The sequence below is a fragment of the Humulus lupulus genome, chromosome 6 (assembly GCF_963169125.1).
Source record: "Humulus lupulus chromosome 6, drHumLupu1.1, whole genome shotgun sequence".
Lineage (NCBI taxonomy): Eukaryota > Viridiplantae > Streptophyta > Magnoliopsida > Rosales > Cannabaceae > Humulus > Humulus lupulus.
In genome coordinates this window covers 23,957,272-23,980,329 of record NC_084798.1, presented here as the reverse complement: position 1 = coordinate 23,980,329, position 23,058 = coordinate 23,957,272, and the positions used below count along the sequence as shown (strand labels likewise).

Sequence of the window (23,058 nt, the reverse complement as noted above, 5' to 3'; positions counted from 1 at the left end):
TTCTTTTTATTTTTTTCTATGTATTTTTAGAGGAACAATTTGGGGGTTTCTCCTCCAAATTTTCCTATTTATGTTTGTAATTTTTAGTTTATATTTGTTATTCTAGTTATGTGTTTCTAATCTTTTTAAGATTATTAAGGTGATGATGAAACAATTTGTAACTAGATAGTATTTATTTTGTATGTTGATTTCCCATTTTGTGCAACAAAGTTTATGGAATTTTCTTCTTCAAATATATTCTTTCATCTTAAATATCATGTATTTTGGATTGTTAGCACATATTTACACTTTGTTCTTCATTAGTGCTAAAACATAATATTCTTTGGGTAAGATGTATCATTAAATTGTACACATCCATGCTTAGAACAAAAATATTATGTTTTGCCTTATAAATAATGTTCATTGATTTGTTTGTTATTTCATTAGATTGATTTACACTAAATGCTTTGAAATTATAATTTTGAAAAGTGAAGAAAAATCTTATCTTTTTAGAAGTAATTGGTGCTTAAAATTATAAATCTATTTGGAAAATTATAGTTTGATTTATTTTGACTATCACTAAAACTTGGGAATCAATGTACTTATAAACATTATTGAATTTATATTTTGTGAATTCTAATCTTTAATAATCTTATTTTACTATCTTGATTTCTATTTTTAATTTATGTTATATATATTGTCTTTAATTTCTTTATTATTATCTTTTATTTTATTTTTATTATACAAAAATCTCATCAATCTTTAGAACTAGGTTAGAATTTATTAATTTTGATTTAAAATAGTTTCCTTTTCGATTTTAGACAACTGCTTTGGGTTCGACCTCGTGCTTACACGAACACTATTCTATAAATACGATTCGTGCGCTTGCGAGTATAAATATTTAAAACATACCCATTTTGGGTCATCACATGGCTGCCTTGACATGTGACAGTCCTTGTTGGCAGCACAATCATTTAATGATGTGGTTGTTCTTGATTGCTAGCATCATTGGAGAATGATTGGTCAGCTGTAGGATTTTATTCCTTACTTTTGGGAGAAAGGACAAATTCTGTTAGAGATTATTCCCTTGTATTTCGTGTGCAATAAAGGTAGTGAAGGATCAGAGAGAGAAAGTGAGAGAAAATAGAAAGTTTTTCCATTGGTGGTGAGCAGTGAGAGTGGAAAGAAAACTCTGTAACATGAGAGAGAGTTGTCTTGTTGTATCACTGCTGTGTGGAAAATTTTCATGTAATTTGTAATCTCAACTCTAATAGTGGATTTGATGGCCAAGCCAAGCTGGATGTAAGGGGTTCGTTGCCCTGAACCAGGATAAAATTTCTTGTGTTCATCTATTATTTCTTATTGGTTTACTGCTCTGTTTTGCTGTTGCATTTGTTATTCCTACTGCTGCATAACTGGTTTGGTTTTGTGTTTACTGTATTGGTTGTATCTTGGTTTCTCATATCTGTTATTGTATCGTGATTGTGCACAATAGGTAACATTGTCAGTTTCACATGCACAACCACTTTGTGGAAGATTGGATACAGTTAAACCCCACTCATTAGTTTTAATTGTGTAGAAAGAGGCTATGACTTTTGTGGCCAGTCAAATGACATTCTTATTAAAAATATTTCTACATTTTGTTGAGAAAAAACAGCCTGTAAACAATGAAAAAATGCCTTGAATAAGAAGAAATCTTCTGTGTCATATGATAAGTATAGCAGATAATGATATGTCCCATTATGCATCAGCAATTGAAAGAGTAGATAATCATATCAAATTGAAGGTTGCTCTACTTTTGATATGAAAATGTGTTACTTCAGATATTAGACAGGCCTGAGACATCTTACTGTAAATTTAAAATTCTGTGCACTGAATTGGTGTGGTGGGGTTGGGAAGAAGAGAAACAAAATTGCAGAGAAAAATGAATTAGTATTGCATTTGATGATGAGTAGGAAGACAATATCATGTGATTGCACAAGGATTTTGTCTCCCTAGACCCCATCCAGTCCAGCTAATTTGCTTTATAGTCTCTTGACCATTCATTTCAATGCAATCGATATATCTGTCCTAAATATCCTATCAAGGGTATTATTCATTATAAATACACATAAGAATATGATCACTAGCATCCCAACTCCTCAAACTCACAAATATCAAGCTTTCCTTGCAAGCTTTCTGAGATATCTTTGCCTACTTTTGCTTCATTCTTCTTCCTTTAGACACTCTTATTACAATCATGGCTTTCCGCTTTGCTAGCTTAGTTCATGCCAAGCAACTCATTCAGAGGCCTTTTCCAAGCACAAAAGATATTCCTAAAGGCTTTTTGGCAGTTTATGTTGGTGATGAGAGCGGAATGAAGAGATTTGTGATCCCTGTGGCGTACTTGAACCAACCATCTTTCCAAGACTTTCTAAGTCGAGCTGAAGAAGAATTTGGATTCCATCATCCAATGGGAGCTCTCACATTTCCCTGCACAGAAGATGCCTTCCTCAATCTTATTTCTCGCTTGAATGCCTAAATAATGGCATACACACACTGATTACTCAGTCTAACAAAAATGATTGTTACAATTTTGTAAGGCAAACATTGCCAATACCATGTAGATATTTTTCCTTGGGGACCAAAAGTTAAAAATGTTCCTAAGATTGAGAGAAATTAATACTGCTACACTTTTTTCTTCATTCAATAATATGGTTAATGTTTATTTCCTTGTCCATATCCTACTCTATTGTCACATAACACAACAACCCAACTTTTCAAATTTATGAACACAAATAGGAGCAGTAGGAAATAAGTATCTGATTATCATCATAAAAAAATCAGTTTTGTCATATATTCTTATTTTTAAGATAATATTAATTACAACTATTCATACAGACTAGACTACCATAACTAAAGTTAGTATCCCTGATACATAAATATATGTGTGTGTATATATATATATAAATTATGTGTACATTCTGATTCTGGTGTACATGAGTCATTGGATAAAATTATAGACCAAGGCCAAAATATTGAAGAACTTTACGTTTGAATATTGAAGTAATATTAATTTCCGTATATAATTTAATTTTAGATTGGATTTACATTTTATCAAAAGTATTTTTAATAAGATTTGGTTATATACTGATAGTTTTGTAATTTCCAAAATGATATGCTGGATTTTCTAGTTTAGTCAAAGTCAGAACAGAGGAAATATTTGCTACTATCCCATATGTTTTACATAGTACCTTACTATATGACCAATTCTCAGCTTCTGAGCTTACCCAATAAGTTATTGACACCTATGCTTAAGTTCAACTAACAGCATCTGAACTAATATTCAACATAAACAGTTAGAGATCTCACCAAACTGACTTCTAATTGAACTTATATTTTATGTTATATTTTTTATGAAATGACCACTGTTAATTTTGATATTAACTAGTGATAAAAGGGCAGTACAATCTTAATGTTCATTTGCAGGCTAAGACATAACATGTGATTACTTATATATACTAAGATAATTTCTCAGTAGACCCCATCAAAATGCCTATGTGCTTAAATTGGATGTTACACAGTCAATCAAAGATAGTTGTAAGTAATGAACATGTTTAGGTCCAAAGCGACATCAAGATTACCTTGCAATGGACATGGTGTCTCCTTTCATTAAATGAGAAAGAAAGAGTTGTAAGACAATACCATGTGATGTGATGTGATATCAGTAGCCCACTTCATAAGCCTCCACCACTCATTCAAACCAACAGAACATACCCTTCTACTTTTTTTCAAATATAAATAAGCATAAGATTGGAAGCTAACCATCAACGCAACAAATCACATTGCCAAAGGTTTCCACTTCCTTTGAGATCTTCTCTCCATTCTTCATTCTCAACTATTCTTCTTCCTTCTCTACATACATCAATCACTATGGGTTTCAGTTTGCCAAGAGTAGTTCCAGCTAAGAAATTGCTTCGACGATCTTTTTCCAATTCAAACAAAGCTGCTTCAATGGCAGTTGATGTCCCTAGAGGCCATTTAGCAGTTTATGTTGGCGAGAACGAAAAGAAGAGGTTTGTTGTTCCTGTGTCATTCTTAAGCCAACCTTTATTTCAAGAGTTGCTTGTCCAAGCTGAAGAAGAATATGGATATGATCATCCGATGGGAGGCCTAACAATTCCCTGCACAGAAGATGCATTTATCGACACCATCTCAAATCTGAATGCTTCATGAGACTCAACAAAATTAGGCAGATTCATTACAACATTTTTGTAAAGTGACCAATGTCAATACAATATATAGAACATTTTTTCCACGTTATTTTTTATTCTTTTTTCCTTGAGGAGTGAATTATGGCTCCCAGAATGAGGATGTTATGAAACATGATATATAAATAAAAAATTATTTATCTATTTCTTTCCAGATTTTGTTATTGATTTTTGTCCAATTCATTTTTATTCATCTCAACATGATTTAATCTTGAGGACTCTTAAAATGCTGCAGTAATTTGGCTATAATTTATTTCTTTAGTAACTTTCAGAGTTTGATATAATTCACAGATGTTCTGTAGAAATTACTAATCCAATTCATGCTGTCAATAATATTTTCTTGTTATAATTAAAAAGTTTCTAGACTTACCAAACAGAGGAACTTTAACTACTGCTTAGCTGTTGCTGTGTTCATATTTACAGAACAAGATCACATGGTAGTCAGTTGGTGCTTCTAATCAACAGATATAAATATATATATATACACAAAAAGTTTGTAACCATTTGAAAACTTGTGGTTTTGAGTAGTGCCATGAAAGAGTGGCCAGAGGTTATTGTAATAACTATAAGTGGCTCTAATCCATAAGTCCATGTGATCTATGGACCAACTGATTTTTCAAAATAGTCGGTATAAGAATCAGTCACTTAGAATTATCTAAAAGTGGAGAAATATTCTTCATGATAGTTGGAATTTTTTTTTTTACATATATATTATGCAGAGGATTAGATTCAGGAGTGAGATAAGCCCTTATTGTTTTGGAAGTTATATATCATTTTATTGCTCTTCAACTTGACAAACAAATGGTTCTTATGTACTAAGAAACAAAACTAGTGTGATTTAACTGTTTAACCAAACATTCAAAAGTTTTAACTTTAATGATTTGAATCTTCTTGTTTTAAAGTACTTTTTCAGACAAATGTTATTTTCTCTGCATTTTCTTATTGAATGAAATAAAAGGAATAAATTAAAATGTTATGTGGCACTAAAAGATAGGCTATGGCAGTACAAGTTGTACAACTGATACTGATATGATCCAGTAGATGAGCAGATAAAGATTTTAAAACTAAGGCTGCTTTAATTTCAATATGAATATGTGTGACCCTTGAAATTGGGACATGCCTTAGACATCTTTACACAAATTTTGTGATCTGAGTTGGTGTGGTGGGGTTGGGAATGAAGAGCAACAAAACTTTAGAGAAATATGAAAGCAGGATTAGTGGGAAGACAATACCATGTGATTGCCCAATGGCCAATGCCTCTCACCAGACCCCATTGTATACAAGATTATTGATTATATATACTCATGAAAACAGGTTCCATAGCACCACAACTCCTCACATTCTAAAGAATCAAACCTTTCTTTCTTCTCAGTGATCTCTTACTTTTTCTTTCTTTAAAGAATTTTACAACAATGGGTTTTCGCTTTGCAAGCTTAGTTCATGCCAAACAACTCATTCAGAAGCCTTTTTCAAGTACAAAAGATGTTCCAAAAGGGTACTTGGCAGTTTATGTTGGGGAGAAGAGAATGAAGAGATTTGTGATCCCTCTATCATTCTTGAACCAGCCATCATTCCAAGACTTGCTATGTCAAGCTGAACAAGAGTTTGGATTTGATCATCCAATGGGAGCTCTTACGATTCCCTACAACGAAGAAGCCTTCATCCAACTTGTTTCTCACTTAAAAGTCTAATGATGAGTAGACAGAAATAGAAGACAACTGCTAACAATACTGCTGATTACTATAATTTTGTAAAGGCATATAATGCCAACACCATGTACATATTTTTTTTTCCTTGGAGACCAAAAGCAAAACGTCCCCAAGAATGATACAAATGAATACAATTGCATTTTTTCTTCAACCATTTATGTGTGCAATTTTTTTCCTCTTATATTATGATAGAGTCTTTATCCATTGTCAATTCTCTTATTCTACAGTTATAGCAATAGCAGCTCAGCTTGCAAATGAAAAAGAATATCCTGGAACACAACATTTATTTTGTATTTTAGTTTTAAACTGAATGAGATTGATCTATTGATACAGAAAGAAAACGTCAATTACTCTGTCCTAGCCTTGTTCTTGTGAATACTTGATTTACTAAGGATGAGGACCCCAACTACAATAAGCGTGGCACCTGAAAACCACTGAAATGGTAATGGTTCTTCAAACAAAAAGTACCCAGCTAGGCCAGAAGTGAGAAAGTTGGTAGCAAAATTGGTGACCGTAGCTTGAAGAGAAGAGAGAGCTCTAAGGCTGTTGACATAACATCCCCACATTGTGAGGTTGAACAGTAGTACCAAACCATACCTGATTATCTGATGAGAGCTAAAAAGCTTGGCGGATATGGCAGCTAGAGCGGCGTTGAGCCCCGCTGACACTGCCCAACCGTACCCTGCTTTCTTCGTACCCATCATCCTCAATCCTCACGAATCTACAAAACGCCGTCGTACTCAAATTCGGATCTACAGCAGCAGGGGAACCCAATTCCACACAGGGATGCACATTTACCCAGGACCCGCCTCTAATGGAGTAGGGAATCCCGTCTAAATAGAGCAGAGTGGGGACAGGAATAATTTTTAATTCTCGAGACGGAGACGGGATAACACTCTCTACCCGGATGGATACCGTTTACTTATTTTATATATTTTTGTAATATTTTAAGATAAAAAACAAAAAGAAATATACGGCAAAGGAAGGAGACGAAGAGACTCTCTGTATCTGTTTTGTATTAATTCTCCCAAGAATAAACAATTGTATTACTGTACATATATATATAGTACAAAGGAATAAAATATCTGTAACAAACTATATTCCTTATTGATAATAGAGTGACGCCTGTATTAGGGTTTCCACAATTTGAGGAGGCATTCTATTAAGGCCTAGGACAGCTGGTAAATGGATAGCGTGGCATGGAGGGAAATACAATTGCAATATCTTATTTTTTAACATGCTCCCTCAAGCTTTTCTGTGGTAAGGCAGTAACAGCAAGCTTGTCCTTAAGATATTGAAACTGACTAATGGACATAGCTTTGGTGAACACATCTGCAGTTTGCTCCTTGGTTGATATATGTCTTACTTCAATTAGGCCTTGCTTGATCAAATCTCGAACGTAATGAACATCAACCTCGATGTGTTTTGTTCGGCTGTGGAACACCGGATTGGATGAAAGTTGCTTTGCACCTGCATTGTCACACCATATAACAACAGGGTGTTTGTGCTTCAGACCAAGTTCTTTGAATAATGAAAATAGCCAGGCTACTTCAGTGGCTGTTTGAGAGAGAGCTCTATATTCAGCTTCGGTATATGATTTTGCCACTGCCTTTTGTTTCTTCGAACACCAAGTAATCAATTTTCCACCTAAATAAATGCAATAACCGGTGGTGGACTTTCGATCATCAATGGAACCGGCCCAATCGGCATCACTAAAACATTCAACATCCCATTGAGAGAGTGGTTTGAAGGTGAGACCTTGACCGATGGTGCCTTTGAGATACCGTAGGAGACGTTTACAAACGACCCAATGATGTTTAGTAGGATTGTGCATGAATTGACTTAGCTTATTCACTGTGAAGGCTATGTCTGGTCTGCTAAGAGTGAGGTATTGGAGACCCCCAATGACACTTCGGAAGAATGTTGGCTGATCAAATGGTGGACTGTCATCAATGCTCAACTTTTCGCCTTGAGAAATTGGTGTTGGACTTGGCTTGCATGTAAGCATATTGGTTTTGGCTAGTAAATCAGTTGTGTATTTCCCTTGAGATAGGTGAATACCATGTGCTCCCCGAGTGATTTCAAAGCCAAGAAAATAAGTCATAGAGCTAAGTGATTTTAGTGAGAAGAACTGCCGAAGCTGCTGAATAATGTGGCGAACATGACAATGATCATTTCCTGTCAAGAGAATATCGTCAACATAAACTAAGAGATAAAGCTCCACACCATCCCTTTCATAATAAAACAGGGACGAATCAGAAACAGAGTTAACAACCTGGAGAGAAAGTAAGACACTCTTCAATCGATCAAACCAGGCACGAGGGGCCTGGCGCAGTCCATACAATGCTTTTTTTAACTTGCAAACATAGTTGGGATACGTGGCATCGACATAGCCAAAAGGTTGGTGCATATAAACCGTTTCCGTAAGGGTACCGTTGAGAAAAGCATTGTCAATGTCCACCTGTTGGATGTCCCAATTATGGGCAGCGGCAAGAGCGAGAATGACCCGAATGGTGGAGCTTTTCACAACCGGGTTGAATGTCTCAAAGAAGTCAACACCCGGCTTTTGTTGAAAACCTTTTGCAACAAGGCGGGCCTTGAAGCGTTGAACGGTGCCATCCTTATTCTTTTTAACCCGAAACAACCATCTATTGTCAATCACACTCATATCTGGTGTACGTGGAACAAGAATCCAGGTTCGATTCTTGAGAAGAGCAAAAAATTCAGAGTCCATGGCAGCCTTCCAGCGATGAAGTGTAAGAGCATGAGCAGCATTCTCTGGTTCACATTCAGTTAATAAAGCAAGTGGGAAAGGACAAAAAGCATGAAAAAGTCGAGGTTTGAAAATACCTGCTTTGGCACGTGTGATCATGGGATGGGATGGTGGTTTTGGTGGAGGAGGAGATGGCTGCGAAGGTGAGGAAGCAGATGGTGGAGACCTGGATAAAGAGAGAGGAATTGGAGGAGAGAGTGAAGAAGAAGTAGTACCTGGAGTGGAGAAGCCAGGGGCTTGAGTGGATGTGATAGGTGAATGCGAAGAAGATGCTTCTTGAAGTGAAGAAAAGGAACCACCTGTATCAACAATCACAGTACCACCACCTTGTCCAGTAGTCACAGTAGGAGAGTAAGGTAACCATTGAGGGTATTGAGAGGGATGGATCAATGAATCAGTACAGGTAGTAGTGTAAGTAAATCCATGGGCAAAAGGGAAGTCAGACTCATCAAAAGAGACACTACTAGCGATATACACGCGACCGGAGGGATGTAGACACATGTATCCTTTGTGGGCAGGGCTATAGCCAATAAAAACACATTTGGCAGATCGATATTGGAGCTTATTGGAGTTATAAGGTCGAAGATAAGGATAACAAGCGCAGCCAAAAGCTTTAAGGAATTTGTAATTTGGTGTGACGCGAAAAAGTTTCTGAATGGGACTTTTGTAGTGGAGAACCGGGGTGGCTAAGTGGTTAATAAGAAAGGTGGCTGTTTGGAAGGCTTCCCACCAAAAACGTTGAGGCATATGAGAGTGAGCAAGAAGGGTGAGGCCGGTTTCGACTATGTGTCGGTGTTTTTGTTCCTCTCGACCATTTTGTTGATGTGTATGAGGACAAGGATGGCGAAATTTGATACCTAAAGTATTGAGATAAGGTTCAAAAACTCTATATTCACCTCCCCAATCGGTTTGGACAGCTTTAATGGTAGTGTTAAGTTGTCTTTCAACTTGGGCTCGAAAGGTTTTAAACACCATGAGAGGGCTTGATCTTTGGTTTTTAAGGGAAATATCCAAGTGTACCGACTAAAGTCATCAATGAAATGAATGTAATAACGGTATCCATGTCTAGACATTGTAGGGGCTGCACCCCATATATCAGAATGTACTAAGTCTAGTGGATGTTTTGATTCCTTAAGTGTGGAAGGATAAGACTTATGGTGAGCTTTGCCTAATTGACAACTTGAGCAGAAAGGTAAAGTAGAAGGAAAATACTGTTTTTCATTAATTAAAACATGTTTCAATACATTAATAGAGGGATGGCCTAGCCTAAGGTGCCATAACTCAGACGCATTGGAAGAAACAGAAAGACATATAGGACTCTTAACAGACTCTTGACTTGAGATGGTAGACTCTGGACTAGCACTTGAGGTATTATTTGAAGTAGAGACATTCAGGCAGGTGGAACTGTGACTGGAAGGACCTTGTAGTGGAGCTGTGAGTTGATACAGACCGTTGCTAGCCTTCCCTTGAAGAAGAACCTTCTTCGTATCCAAGTCCTTCACAACACAAGAATGAGGATAAAATTTAGTATAGGCATTATTGTCACGGGTAAGTTGAGAAACACTTAATAAATTTTTGGTAATAGAAGGCACACAAAGGATTTTGTTTAGAAGAACAGGTTTGGTGGAACCACTTGCTTTAATAGCTGTATTACCAATATGTGAAATGAAAAGAGATTGACCATTACCAACAGTCAGTTTAGTCTTACCATGATACTCTGTCTGAGTCTGAAGATTACCAGCATTATCAGTAATATGGTTTGTGGCACCGCTGTCTAGGTACCAGTTGGGGTCACCAGGAGGATTAGGCTGGTTGGAATTAGCAACATAGGCTTGCTGATTGCTATTACTAGCAGAGACAGTGGATTGAGGCTAGTTGGAGTGCTTCGAATGAGTACTGCTCGAGGGAGTAAAGGCCAGATCGAAGCGGTGATAGCATTTCGCAGCAGGGTGACCGGGTTTGTTGCAAAGCTGACAAACAATACGTCCTTGATTACCACGACCACGACCTCGGCCACGGGAGGGAAAGTTTCGACCAGAGTTGTTAGGCTGAAAAAGTCTCTTGTTTCGGGCAGCAAAGTTGGCCGATGGAGCAGTGAGATCAAGGGAGGCAACAGCAGAGTTGAGTTGTTCAATCCGCATCTCTTGACTTTGGAGAAGAAACTGAACTTCAGAGAGAGTAATACGATCTCCCCTGGATGTAAGATTGATAACAACAGAGTCGTATTCGGGTCCGAGACCACCAAGAATATACAGAATAAGGTCATCATCACTAAACACTTGACCTGCAGCAGTAAGACCATCAGCCAAAGTTTTCATTTTAAGAACATAATCATGGATAGAGAGTGAACCCTTTTTAAGAGACTGTAGTTGAAATCGTAGCTGGAGAATCCGAGCACGAGACTAAGTGGTGAACAAATTTTCAAGCAGAACCCACAAATCGTGAGAAAATTGGCACCGGAGCACATGACCCATCATTGCTTCTGAAATGGAATTTAAGAGCCAACTCAAAATGGCCTGGTCAGTTCTAATCCATAGAGTAAATTGGGGGTTTACCTGCCTAGGTAAGAGAGGATTTGGTTCTGCTTGAATGTCGAGATATTGAGGAGGAGTTGGTCTTGTACCCAGCAGAAAGCCGTCATAATCATGTGCACGAACGGCGAGCTGAACTTGGGACCGCCAGTAGGGGTAGTTTTCCCTGTCGAGATGAATGGTAATGGGTGCCAACAGAGGAGCGACAGGAGCTTGAATCGCAGGTATGGCCGGAGCTGGAACTTCGACGGCGGGCAGAGCTGGTGGGTCGACGCCTGGACCTGCTGCTTCTCGTCGTGCTTGACTAACGGAGGAATCGGAGTGAGGCCCAAAGGAAGCCATCGGCTACTGATACCAAGATAAAAAACAAGATAAAAAACAAAAAGAAATACAAGGCAAAGGAAGGAGACGAAGAGACTCTCTGTATACTCTGTTTTGTATTAATTCTCCCATGAATAAACAATTGTATTACTGTACATATATATAGTACAAAGGAATAAAAAATCTGTAACAAACTATATTCCTTATTGACAATAGAGTGACGCGTGTATTAGGGTTTCCACAATTTGAGGAGGCATTCTAGAAGGGCCTAGGACAACTGGTAAATGGACAGCATGGCATGGAGGGAAATACAATTGCAATATCTTATTTTTTAACATTTTATATATATTTTATATTTTTTTATGTGTTATATGTGATATTGTAGTATAGTAGTAACTTTTTTAATATTTTAAATTTTATTTAGAATAATGTTTAATATTTTAAATAATAAATATTGTGAAATATTTGAATTTATATATAATTTACGAATTTTAATTTAAAATTTATTTTTTAAATAAATAGGTTCCCCGTGGAGATTTCCTGCCCCAATAGGGGATTCCCCACCCCGCTCCCGACGGGGATAGGGCGGGGACGGGGATTAAAAATATAAATAGGGACGGGGACGGGGGAACACTCTCCGCCAATTTCCTGCCCCGTGTGCATCACTAATTCCACAAGGTAAATTTCACTATTCATACTTAATAATAGTAATATTACCAAAAAATCCTAACACTATTAATCTTTTCAATTTGATGCTAAACATTCATTTCATACCCAAAATACCCCACCCATTATATCAAGAATCTTAAAACCTTCTCTTCCTCTCTCTCTCTTCCCTATCTCTCCATCTCTCTCTTTCATTCTCATGAAATCCTCCATAAAACCTACAGATTTGTATGATTTTCTTGTCAAAATCGTTGTTAGTCATCTCCATTGTCTCTGTGAAGTCGCTAATATCAAAGGCAACATCCATTTTGAGGGTTTTTGGAGGAGAAAAACCATGGATAATAAGATTGTTCATTTTATGTGTCGGGTATTATTTGTTTATATTTTTTTTGGCTATTTTGAACGTATCTGAGCCTATAGTGGTGTGTTTTTTTGGGTTTTTTTAAAGAGATTTCGCGATTTGCGTTTTTCTAGGTTTTTTGCAACTTTTTTGCTCGATAGGAGCTTGATACCGGTTCAATAGGGGCTCGATGGTATGTAGAAGAATGTTCTTTTATGAGCTCGATGTTGCTCGATATAGCTCGATTATAGCTCAATAGTTTTAGGCTTTGTTGCTCGATTGTGCTCGATGGCAACTCGATAAGGGTTCGATTGGACCCTAGAATAATTGGTATAGTTGTTTTCTCGATATGTGTTCGATAGGAGCTCGATAGGATTCGATGAAGGTTTTGGTTAGGTTTAAGAAATTTTAGATCGATAAGAGCTCGACGATGGGCTCGATGGTAACTCGATAAAGCTCGATAATGTTCTTTTTTATGAATTTCTTAAAAATTGACAGTTTTTTTGACAATTTCAATGTTTTTTTTCCAACAAAGGTTCCATTGCCTACGTTTTTGTTTCCTACAATGGTGTTTGGGAATTAAAAGGGAATAAGTGGATTTTTAAGGACCCTTAATGCATGGTGATATCGATGGAGGATATTGTAACGTACTTGCAACTTCTTGACATATTGCACAAGGAACTTAAAGTTGATAAACAGATGTATGGGTTGAAATTGGAGGTTCCTTACACATGCGGCGACCAACCGTTTACACTCGCTCATGTTGAAAGTGATCTTGGTGTCCGTGCATTCTTAGGAGTAAGATCTAAAGAAAGGTTAGCATTGTGTCAATCCTATTAAAAATATTGTCATTTCAAATCCATATTCCACTCGTGGACCTAATGGAGTAGCCAATACTTTAGGATGTCCTATTAGCGATCTGAGGGACAACCAGTATGAGTATAACCTCAATGTGAATGACAATCCAATAGCTAAAAATAATGAGGACTCGAGATACAATTCAGAGGCATATTAGAGTGCAGAAGTGTTGATTGACATGTCTGATGATTTGTAGGTTGAAGAAGCACAAAAACAGCCAATACGTCCTATTGCACAGGCGAACCCACCAAGTCAAGGATGTCGAACACCTGGCACCAGCTCTAGTCAACCTGGTAGAACAGAATATAACAATACAGGGGAACGTTCCAATATGTTCAACAGAAGATCACAGAAAAATGGAGTGCTCCCATGTTTACAAAAGAATATATCATTGCTTCTAGTCGATCTGAAACACCCTCATCCGGTGTACCGTTGGGAGAACTACACCTTGGGAAGAATTTTGAGAACAAGATGGAATTGAAAACCAAAGCGGCTCTCTTCGCAATGAAGAATAATTTTGAGTTTATGGTTAAGAAGTCTGGTACTTATGTGTTGTATATCACTTGTAAGAATGTTGATTGTGGTTGGAGAATAAGAGGGAAAAAAGTAGAGCGATCAGAGATGTTTAAGATCATTGTTTATAATAGTGTACATATTTTCTCACTAGAATTGCGACAGAAAGACCACCGTCAAGTAGCACATTGGGTCATTGGGCACCTTATCAAGAACAAATATGCTACTGATGGCACTAGCTACCCAGCAAACAACATAAAGGAGGATATGCAGAATAATTTTGGGGTCGATATGAGTTATATGAAGGCTTGGAGATGCAGAAAGAAGGCACTCAGTTATGTCAGGGGGACACCTGAAGAATCGTACTCCAAGTTACCTTCTTACTTGTACATGATGCAGCAAAAGAATTCACGTAAAATAACTGATTTTGTCACAGATGACGGTCACTTTCTTTACTGTTTCCTCTCACTTGGAGTTTGTAGAAGGGGATTTACATCATGTCGTACTATTATATGTGTGGATGACACTTTCTTAAAGTCAAGGTATGGTGGCCACATGTTGTGTGTTGTCGCATTGGATGCGAATAACCACATTTATCCAATTGCGTTCGCGATTGTTGACAGTGAGAATCATGCTTTTTGGAAGTATTTCATGATGAATTTGAAGGAAGCCATTGGAGTTGTTGATAATTTGGCTTTTGTATCAGACAAACATGCTAGCATTATTCATGTTCTTGAGTTGGTCTTCACTGATGCCTACCACGGTGCATGCTACCATCACATAAGTATGAATGTAATCGCTAAGTTCAAGACTGATCACTATCACAAGGAGATGTGGAATGCGGCATATGCATTTCGAAAGTCAAAATTTCACAGGTTCTTCAACAATATAAAACAAATGGATCCTGCCATAGCTCAATATCTCGAGGGTATTGGCTTCGATAAGTGGACCCGTTCTTACTTTCATGGGAATCGATACAATGTAATGACAAGCAACTACGCTGAAAGTTTCAACAACAAAACCAAAGACGCAAGAACCTTCCCATTCACTACTTTTGTGGAATTCATTCGTTTCACAATTCAGTCATGGTTTTTTGCGCGTCATTAGGAGGTAGAGAAGTGCACATCCAAATTAGCAACAATATATGAGAAAGATGTCTCAAGCATTGCGGGTGATGCAAGATACTTGAAAGTCCATCCTCGTGGACAGTTCAAATTTCATGTGGTAGACCTAGAAGGTGATGGTGAGGTGAATTTGATGACCAAATCATGCTCCTGTGCCCAGTTTCAAATAATGGGTTACCCTTGTGTTCATGGTGTGGCTGCAGCCATCCTGCGCGATGTCAACATTTACTCACTGTGTTCCCCATATTACATTATTGAGATGTGGAGAGTGTAATGACCTAACTATTTCTAAGATCTTGGACCATTAAAACTACTAGACATAACTACTATTTTTTAGAAAACATACATAAGAAATAATCATAACTTTATTAAAACCCCAAAATAAATATTTTGCAAATTACAAAATATAATGTAAAATATGGTATGGGATCCCATTGTTTGTGAAACATAAAACATAACTTTAAATACTAATTGCGGAATTACATCAAAACATAATTTTAAAGACATAAAATAAATAAGGTCGTCCTTGATCAACACTCAGTCCATTGAATCCATTCATCCTTAACACACAAGCCAAGCTACCAAGAATCCTTCCGCCTTCCATAATCATTTTCCTGCATCACACTAAAAATAAAGGAGTGAGCCTAATGCCCAGCAAGGAAAATCTATTAAAACATACATCATAAGACTATAACATAAACATACACTATAAAACATATATCATATAGGACTACAATAGCCATCATACTTCTTGGGGCTTGTTAGCTAAGCAAGTCATGTACCCATAAATTTGTGGGGCTTGCTATCTAAACAAGTCATATGCCCATAAATTCTTGGAGCTTGCTAGCTAAACAAGTCATATGCCCAAGGACTATAAGACATGCTATACATATACATATCATAACATAAACATATCATAACATATTATAACATATAAGAACATAAAATCTATCTTATTTTTCTTACCAAAAGTCAGGATGTTTGGGAACAAGAACGGGATTAGAAACTCCTATAAACCAATAGTAAAATGGTAAGAATCTCTAAAGAATAAAGATGAATATGAGAACTAAACCATCAAGAAGAAATTTACCAAAAAGTACCTTAAGTTTCAAGAACTTAAATACCTAATCAAGAATCATAAACAAGAGTTAGTGTAATGCCCCGAATTTCCTAATAAGGGTTAGGACCTTGATTAGGAGACCGGGAGGGCATTAACTGAATTATGATGCTATTTAATGATTATATGCATGTTCAAGTGAATTATGTTATTATATGGTGGTAAATGCATGCATACGAGAGTATTTATTATTACAAGGGTAATTTGGTCATTTGGCCGCTGTGGGCGTAATTGTGTATTTTGGGTGCATGGTTGTGATTAATTAATGTAGCCACATTATAAGGTGGATTGGTTCGAGCTATTCAGCATGAGACGATCATGTGATGTAAGTGTTCGGTCTAGTCATAACGGGCTTAAGTTCGGGGCTCGGGGTGGGTCTCGGGGTCATTTTGATGATTAGAACATTACCAGGAATTAAAGGGTAATGGGATATGATTTATTGGCATTTGAGAATGTTGTGAATAATGGGAATTGGAGAGTGTTAATTATAATTAACGAGATAGGAGGGAAATGACAGTTTTACCCTTGGAAGTCTTTAGAGGGATTTAATTGGCCTAGGGGCATTATGGTCTTTTGACCTTAAGGATTTGTATCAGCCTTTGAGCTTTGGAAGGCTGTGGAATGGTTAAAAATAGAGCATCATTATCCTCAACCTTCTCCCTCACCAGTACACAATTTCTCCTTCATCTTTCTTTGAATTTTGAGAGCCCAAATTGAGGTATCAAGCTAGGAGATCAAAGGTGGGAGCTTACGAACTTGATTCAGTCATTAAAGGGGATTCAAAATCAAGTTTTAGGTGAGTTCAGCCATAAGTTTCTGGTGTTTACTCTGTTTTAGTTTAAGATTTCAGTTTATGGTTTCTTTTGTGGTTAGTTGGAATTAATGGGAGTTGGGTTGATGTTTGACTTGGGTTTTGGTGAGGGTTTGATATAGGTGATGTTTAGAGGTTGAATTGAGTGTTTGGAGGAGGTTTGGAGCTGGTTTGAAGGTTTGGTTCCAAGGGAAAATGCAGGGGAAGTCGAGCTGGTGCGTGTTGAATTTTTGGCTGAACAGGGTAATGAGTCGCGGCATGGTTGTGGTGCGCTGCAGCCCATGGTGTCTGACAGAGAGGGCCGCCTCTGTTTGAGGGGCGCGCCGCGGCGCAGCTAGGGAGGTCCGCGGCCCTTGGTGTTATTTCGGCCAGAAATGTGTTTTTAGCTTGGGGATTCAAGCCTTAGGCCTCGGGGTCGAACCTATTACCCGGTTGAGTAGTGTTTGATGTCTCGGAGGCTAGGTTTTGGTTTGGGAATTTATATTGGTCATTTTTATTGATGATATCCTATATTTGGTTATGACTAGGTGACCGCTAAAGGATTAAAGTTGATCGTTCTCAAAGGTCATTCTTTAAATCATTCTAGCTCGAATCTGAGGTAAGAAAACTGCACCTTGTGTTTATGTGACATCCATGGCTATTCTTGATGTATGTTGGTCGATTATTAAATATGACATGCATGGCTATTATTGGTGCATGTTGGACTGTTAAGTGTTATGCATATGATGCACGAGAAACATGTGATTAGGACATGCTTTGTTTACTGGGTATGATATCGTTCAGAGCTTGAATCTCTGTGTTTATGCATGATCCTAATTGTACTAGTACTTGTTTAGTAGGCATGCTGAATACCTTGTTTATGGATATTGAACATGTGATATATGTTTGGTGGCATGACTTGCTTGTGTATGGCACTGACTAGTCAGGGACACTGGCCTAAGAGTCAGAAATGGCATAGCGTCATGAACGTCGAGCCAAATGAAGATTAGATCTAATCGATATCTGCATTGAATGGCTCTATGGCATTAATGCTGGACTGACCCTAAAGTCGATGAACATGCATTGAATGGCTCTATGGCATTAATGCTAGACCGACCCTAAAGTCGATGAACATGCATTGAATGGCTCTATGGCATTAATGCTGGACCGACCCTAAAGTCGATGAACTTATAAGCGCTTGCCTAGTCTAAGACCAGATGATCAATGCCAGGGCATATGGCCCCGGTGACTGTTTGTCACATGGCTAGGGAACGATGTTCCAAGGTTATGAATCTATGGTCATGGGGAAAGGTTATGTTGGTGACTATTCACCATACACCTATCCTGTTCAAACTTATGAAAGGTTCTCATATCAGTTAAGCCCTGGTGACCCTATCGTCACATGGAAAGAAGGAGTTGTATCCACTTTTGTGACTTTTGCTACTGTCACCTATCTGTTTTGGACTGATAGTCCTGGATGATTATTATGATCATTGTTGATATTATATCATGCTTAATTGTGTTTTCTTGCTAGGCCTTGGCTCATGGGTGCTATGTGGTGCAGGTAAAGGCAAGAGGAAGCTGGACCATCCTTGAGTTGGAGAGCTTAGGTGATGACGTGTACATATGCAGCTGCTCGTCCGCCACGGCCGAGGTTTAAAGTGGAACTAGGGTTAAACCCTGTTTTGCCGCATAGAACGGCCTATTGTAAATAGTTTTCTGTAACAGACTCTGAAATTATATTTTTGGGATCCCAATGTATATATTAAACATTCTAGTGAAACGTTACATCTTAACCAAAAATTTTAATCCCTAACCGCTAATCATACTTAGTTACATGATTTTGGCCAAATGACTCGATTAGCGAGTTTAGCACTGTTTACAAGGCACACCGTAACGGTCCCTGAAGTTGGGGCGTTACAGTTAGGATCTGAATAAAGAAAACTTAAGAATCATAAAGAACTGGACTTAAGGAATAGGAATACATTGAATGACCTTATGGATTGGTCTAAACCTCAATACTGAAATCACATTATTTCTCACTTCCCAAGTGTTTATAAAAGCTTAGAATGATAAATCTTTAACCCAAAACCCAAGTGTATCTCTCTATAGTAACACTAGCACCTTGGAGGCTCTGATCAAATGCTTGAAGAATGAAGAAAATAGCTGAGTACTAGGTCCTATTTATAGAGTTCAAGGAGTGAAACTAACTGATAACTCTAGGATTTAGAGTTATTCTTATAATCTTTGAGCTTGCTTTTCAAATTAAAAAGAGTAATGAGTCCTTGTTTATTGTAAATTTGTTAGTTTTAGTGTATTATTCTAGGTAGTGAGTCCATGTAAGAATTAGTTATATATTGTAATATTTTTCAGTGTTTTTATGTAAATTACTGTGTTGTGTTAATCAGGAAAGGAAGCTTAAGAAAATATATGAAAGGGAAAATGCTGGAAGCAAGGGGAAAACAAATTCTGAAAGGGGCGTGTTGCTACTTCAATGCTGTAACATCACCACACAGCAATTCAAGGGATCAGGCAGGTGACGTGGTTAGAAGACAGCTGGACTTAATGAGTGAAATCAGCGCCTATGTGGCTAGAATTTTAATAACTTAAGTGAGCTGGGTGATGTGGCACTTTGAGGACAAGGTGGGAATTGACTTTCCTATTAGGGTAAAGCAAAGTACCCTAAAGAGGATGGAGGCAGCCGAAATAAAGAGAGACCCCATTCTTGGAAGACAGCTGATTTTCTTAGCAGATTTTTGAGAGAAAACAGAAGTACAGAGAAAGAAAAAGCAAGAAAACAGAGAGAATACAGAGGAGGAAGAGGACCACGAGCTGACAACTAGGGGGATTGAGCACAACAATTCCTTCTAACTTTTTCTTCTCCCTTCTTCATTTTGTATTGTATTTTCTCTCTATCTAATTTGTGAACAAACTCCATGGATTTGCTAATGGCTACTGGTTTTGTATTTCTATTATTAAACATGAACTAATCCTTAGAGGTTTGGGTGGTTATGAACCCTACAATATGAATTAATGTTTTGATGCATGGTTAAAGTAATTGTATCCTTGTTCAATTAAGTGTGACTACTGCTATTGATTGTTATTTACTGGCCATAATTAACAATTACTGAGCTAGATCTAAGTTTGGAAAAACTTAAGCTAGCTGAACCCATTTAATTGATGCAAGAAACTTGCTTATTTGTAGGTAAATTTTAGTGGTCAAATAGGGATATTTTGCTGCCTTGTATAACACAAGATTTGATGCTTAATAGACTGTTTGCAATCTGGTTTAATACAGGAGTGTGTTGAGAGGGTTGTAAGCATTATACAGTGGGTTTTGGAAAAGACTTACTGGGCATTTTTGTAATCTGTTAACTCTGGATGTAATTGCTGAGCCATTGCTGAACTTATGCTATAACAACTGGAAAGAAATTATAGGGGGATTAACCACCCAGATCACGTGTTCACATAGAATTTCCTCACAGACTTGATTTCTCTTGGTTCCATTATTTTAGTTTAATTAATTCTGCATATATACTTTTAATTCCAGATTCATTTACCCATTATTCCCTTGAATTGGTTATTGTCTTTTTTAATTGTTTTTAGTTGATTTTACAATAATTTAGTTTAAAATCCCTGTGGAGACGATCTCACTTTACATTATATTACTTGTGCGACTACGTATACTTGCGTATTTTAATTGCTATAATTTTCGCAACACTAACCCCTTTTAATTTGAATAAATAAATGATTATAAAATGAAAAAGATTTAAGTTTTCGTTCAACTGACGCCCAGAACTCGGTCAAAATCGTTCAAAGGCAGGTCTAAGTGGTTAAAGGTATTTTTAAAATTAAAAAAAAAAATCAAACTTTCGAAAATACACACAGAGTCGATATATCGCCCCTACAGGCGATATATCGCCTCCCCCTGTATTCTCGAGGCTCGTTTGATCGTTCGTGCAAAGTCGACGTGTTTTCCGTATCTTCCATAGGTGATATATCGACCCCTATGCTGCGATATATCGGCATACGTTGATATATTAAACATGTATTTGCACTTTTTCAGCATAATTTGAATTGGATAAACAGCTTTGACTAAGTCATAATACAATTCTAACAGCTGTTGGAAGGTTCTAGAGCTTCTAAATCTTTCTTTTATTTAAACTATCCATCAAAAATACTTAATTCCTTAATAAACATTATTATGACAAGTGTCACACTCTTATTAGCTCTATCTAAACCATAGGTTATAATAAATATATTTCTAGATCCAGCAATATTAATCAAACTTTATGTTATAATTAATATACTTAAACTATAGATTAAACTTATAAAATCCATAACTGTTGCTATGAGTGTCCAACTAAGTCCCGACTTGAACCAAAATCCACGGTAACTAACATACTACTAACTAATACTAACTACTGGTACTACTACTATCTAGCTAGCTAAGTAAATATTCTGGGACTCTACAGTGGGAGTCTTACAAAGAACAATTTACGCAACTGGCAATGAGGAGGATTGGGAAGTTCCCGAGAACATAGAGAAAATGCAAGTTGGGGTTCCCATTGAAAAACAACCAGTTGGTCGACCGAAGAAGAAAAAGGTGGGAAGAAGGAAGACAAACCGCACTCCATCGAATGGCGAAATCATTCGCAAAGAGTGAAAGTGTAGTATGTGTGGTGGTCTTGGCCATAACAGGGCTACAAGCAAAGCTAGGCTATAAACTTTTTTTTCCCATTTGGACTTGTTGTATTAATAACCTAGCTTGTTTTACCTTCTTTTTTCTTTGATTTTTCTTAAAAGTTATGTTAAGATCGATGTAAACTCAATGACCTCGATTGTAGCTCGACGTGAACTCGATAGTAGCTCGATATGAACTCGATAATATTTATGTTAGCTTATAAACTGACTTCAAATCTTAACTTGATAATAGTTCGATATAACTCGATAGTAGTTCAATAATAGTTTGATATGGCTTGATATTAGTTCGATATGGCTCGATATTAGTTCGATAACAGCTAGATAATGGATATGAAAATGATATTGCTCGATTGAAGCTCGATATTAGTTCGATAACAGTTCGATATAACTCGATATTAGTTCAAGAATGTTTGATATAGCTCGATAACAGCCATATGAAAGTTACAAAAAATGTGAACATAAAACTGCACATGTAAAGACCCTGTATATATATACAATCATCAAGGTAACAAATTTTGATACCACAAGTTTGTGGTCCACTTGTTCCTGAACACCTCTATATTTTCATCGCAGATGGTTTCCAATGGAAGGTCGACCATGAGATGCTCAATATGCTTGACAACATACACACCACAATCCCCACTGTAAAAAAAAATGTAAACATTAAGTGTACAATGCTATAATTTTAGTTAGAAACAAATATAGTATGAAGATGATGTTTGTTACCTTCTCTTTGACGGAGTGAGCTCGTGTTTTTGTTTGCGATGCCATGTGAACTGATGCGGTCTCTTTCCTGCTGCAAGAATCTTCAACATCAAGCTATCAGTGAACAGTTTACAATGCATCAACAGAGAAGGAAGCAAAAAGCACCATGGAATCATAATTTCCTCCAACTTTGCTTCACTAATCACCGAGGTTTCTGAATCATAAACAGTGAGAGTCCAACTAGAAATAGAAACCTCAATGGTAAACCAATGTTGTTGCTCATAGTTCTGACACCAATATACATCCTCAACTCCTTCCAAAATGCCAGAAACTGCTGCTCGATGCCGGTCAACATGGACATAACGTCATAATCCCCATCATTGAGCCATGACTGGGATGTCTTCCGCGTCAGAAACCACGCTGGACCGTGATTCCCAGTCTTTACATCCCTCAGTGTCTTATTGGGGATGTCTCCAAGCAGCCACTTGGGCACTATCCTATACAGTTTGCAATCTGGCTTCTTGAGAGGGTCCAGCACCTATGTAGCCTCCTCTTCTGGTGCAGCTGCATTAGTGCGAGGTCTTTTCCTCGTGGGACCAGTGTAGTCCTAAAACCAATCTGGCTTGCGTCTTTGACGTCTAGTCCTCTGAAACCTAACCCTAGCAACATCCTCACGGT

General features: G+C 37.3%; 3 protein-coding genes across 3 annotated transcripts; 2 read left to right on the top strand and 1 right to left on the bottom strand.

Annotated features, from left to right (window-relative positions):
• Window positions 1-1,816: 1,816 nt before the first annotated feature.
• LOC133781922 (auxin-responsive protein SAUR24-like) lies at window positions 1,817-2,690 on the top strand. Its single transcript, XM_062221031.1, has one exon. It carries the CDS (start codon window positions 2,219-2,221, stop codon window positions 2,498-2,500), a length of 282 nt encoding a protein of 93 aa, XP_062077015.1. The 5' UTR covers window positions 1,817-2,218; the 3' UTR covers window positions 2,501-2,690.
• A 1,090-nt stretch (window positions 2,691-3,780) lies between these two features.
• Window positions 3,781-4,383, top strand: LOC133781921 (indole-3-acetic acid-induced protein ARG7-like). The gene has a single exon (XM_062221030.1). The coding sequence runs from the start codon at window positions 3,892-3,894 to the stop codon at window positions 4,192-4,194; it is 303 nt and encodes a 100-aa protein (XP_062077014.1). The 5' UTR covers window positions 3,781-3,891; the 3' UTR covers window positions 4,195-4,383.
• Window positions 4,384-6,205: 1,822 nt separating this feature from the next.
• LOC133781917 (uncharacterized) lies at window positions 6,206-6,722 on the bottom strand. The gene has a single exon (XM_062221027.1). The coding sequence runs from the start codon at window positions 6,640-6,642 to the stop codon at window positions 6,286-6,288; it is 357 nt and encodes a 118-aa protein (XP_062077011.1). The 5' UTR covers window positions 6,643-6,722; the 3' UTR covers window positions 6,206-6,285.
• Between the last annotated feature and the right edge of the window lie 16,336 nt (window positions 6,723-23,058).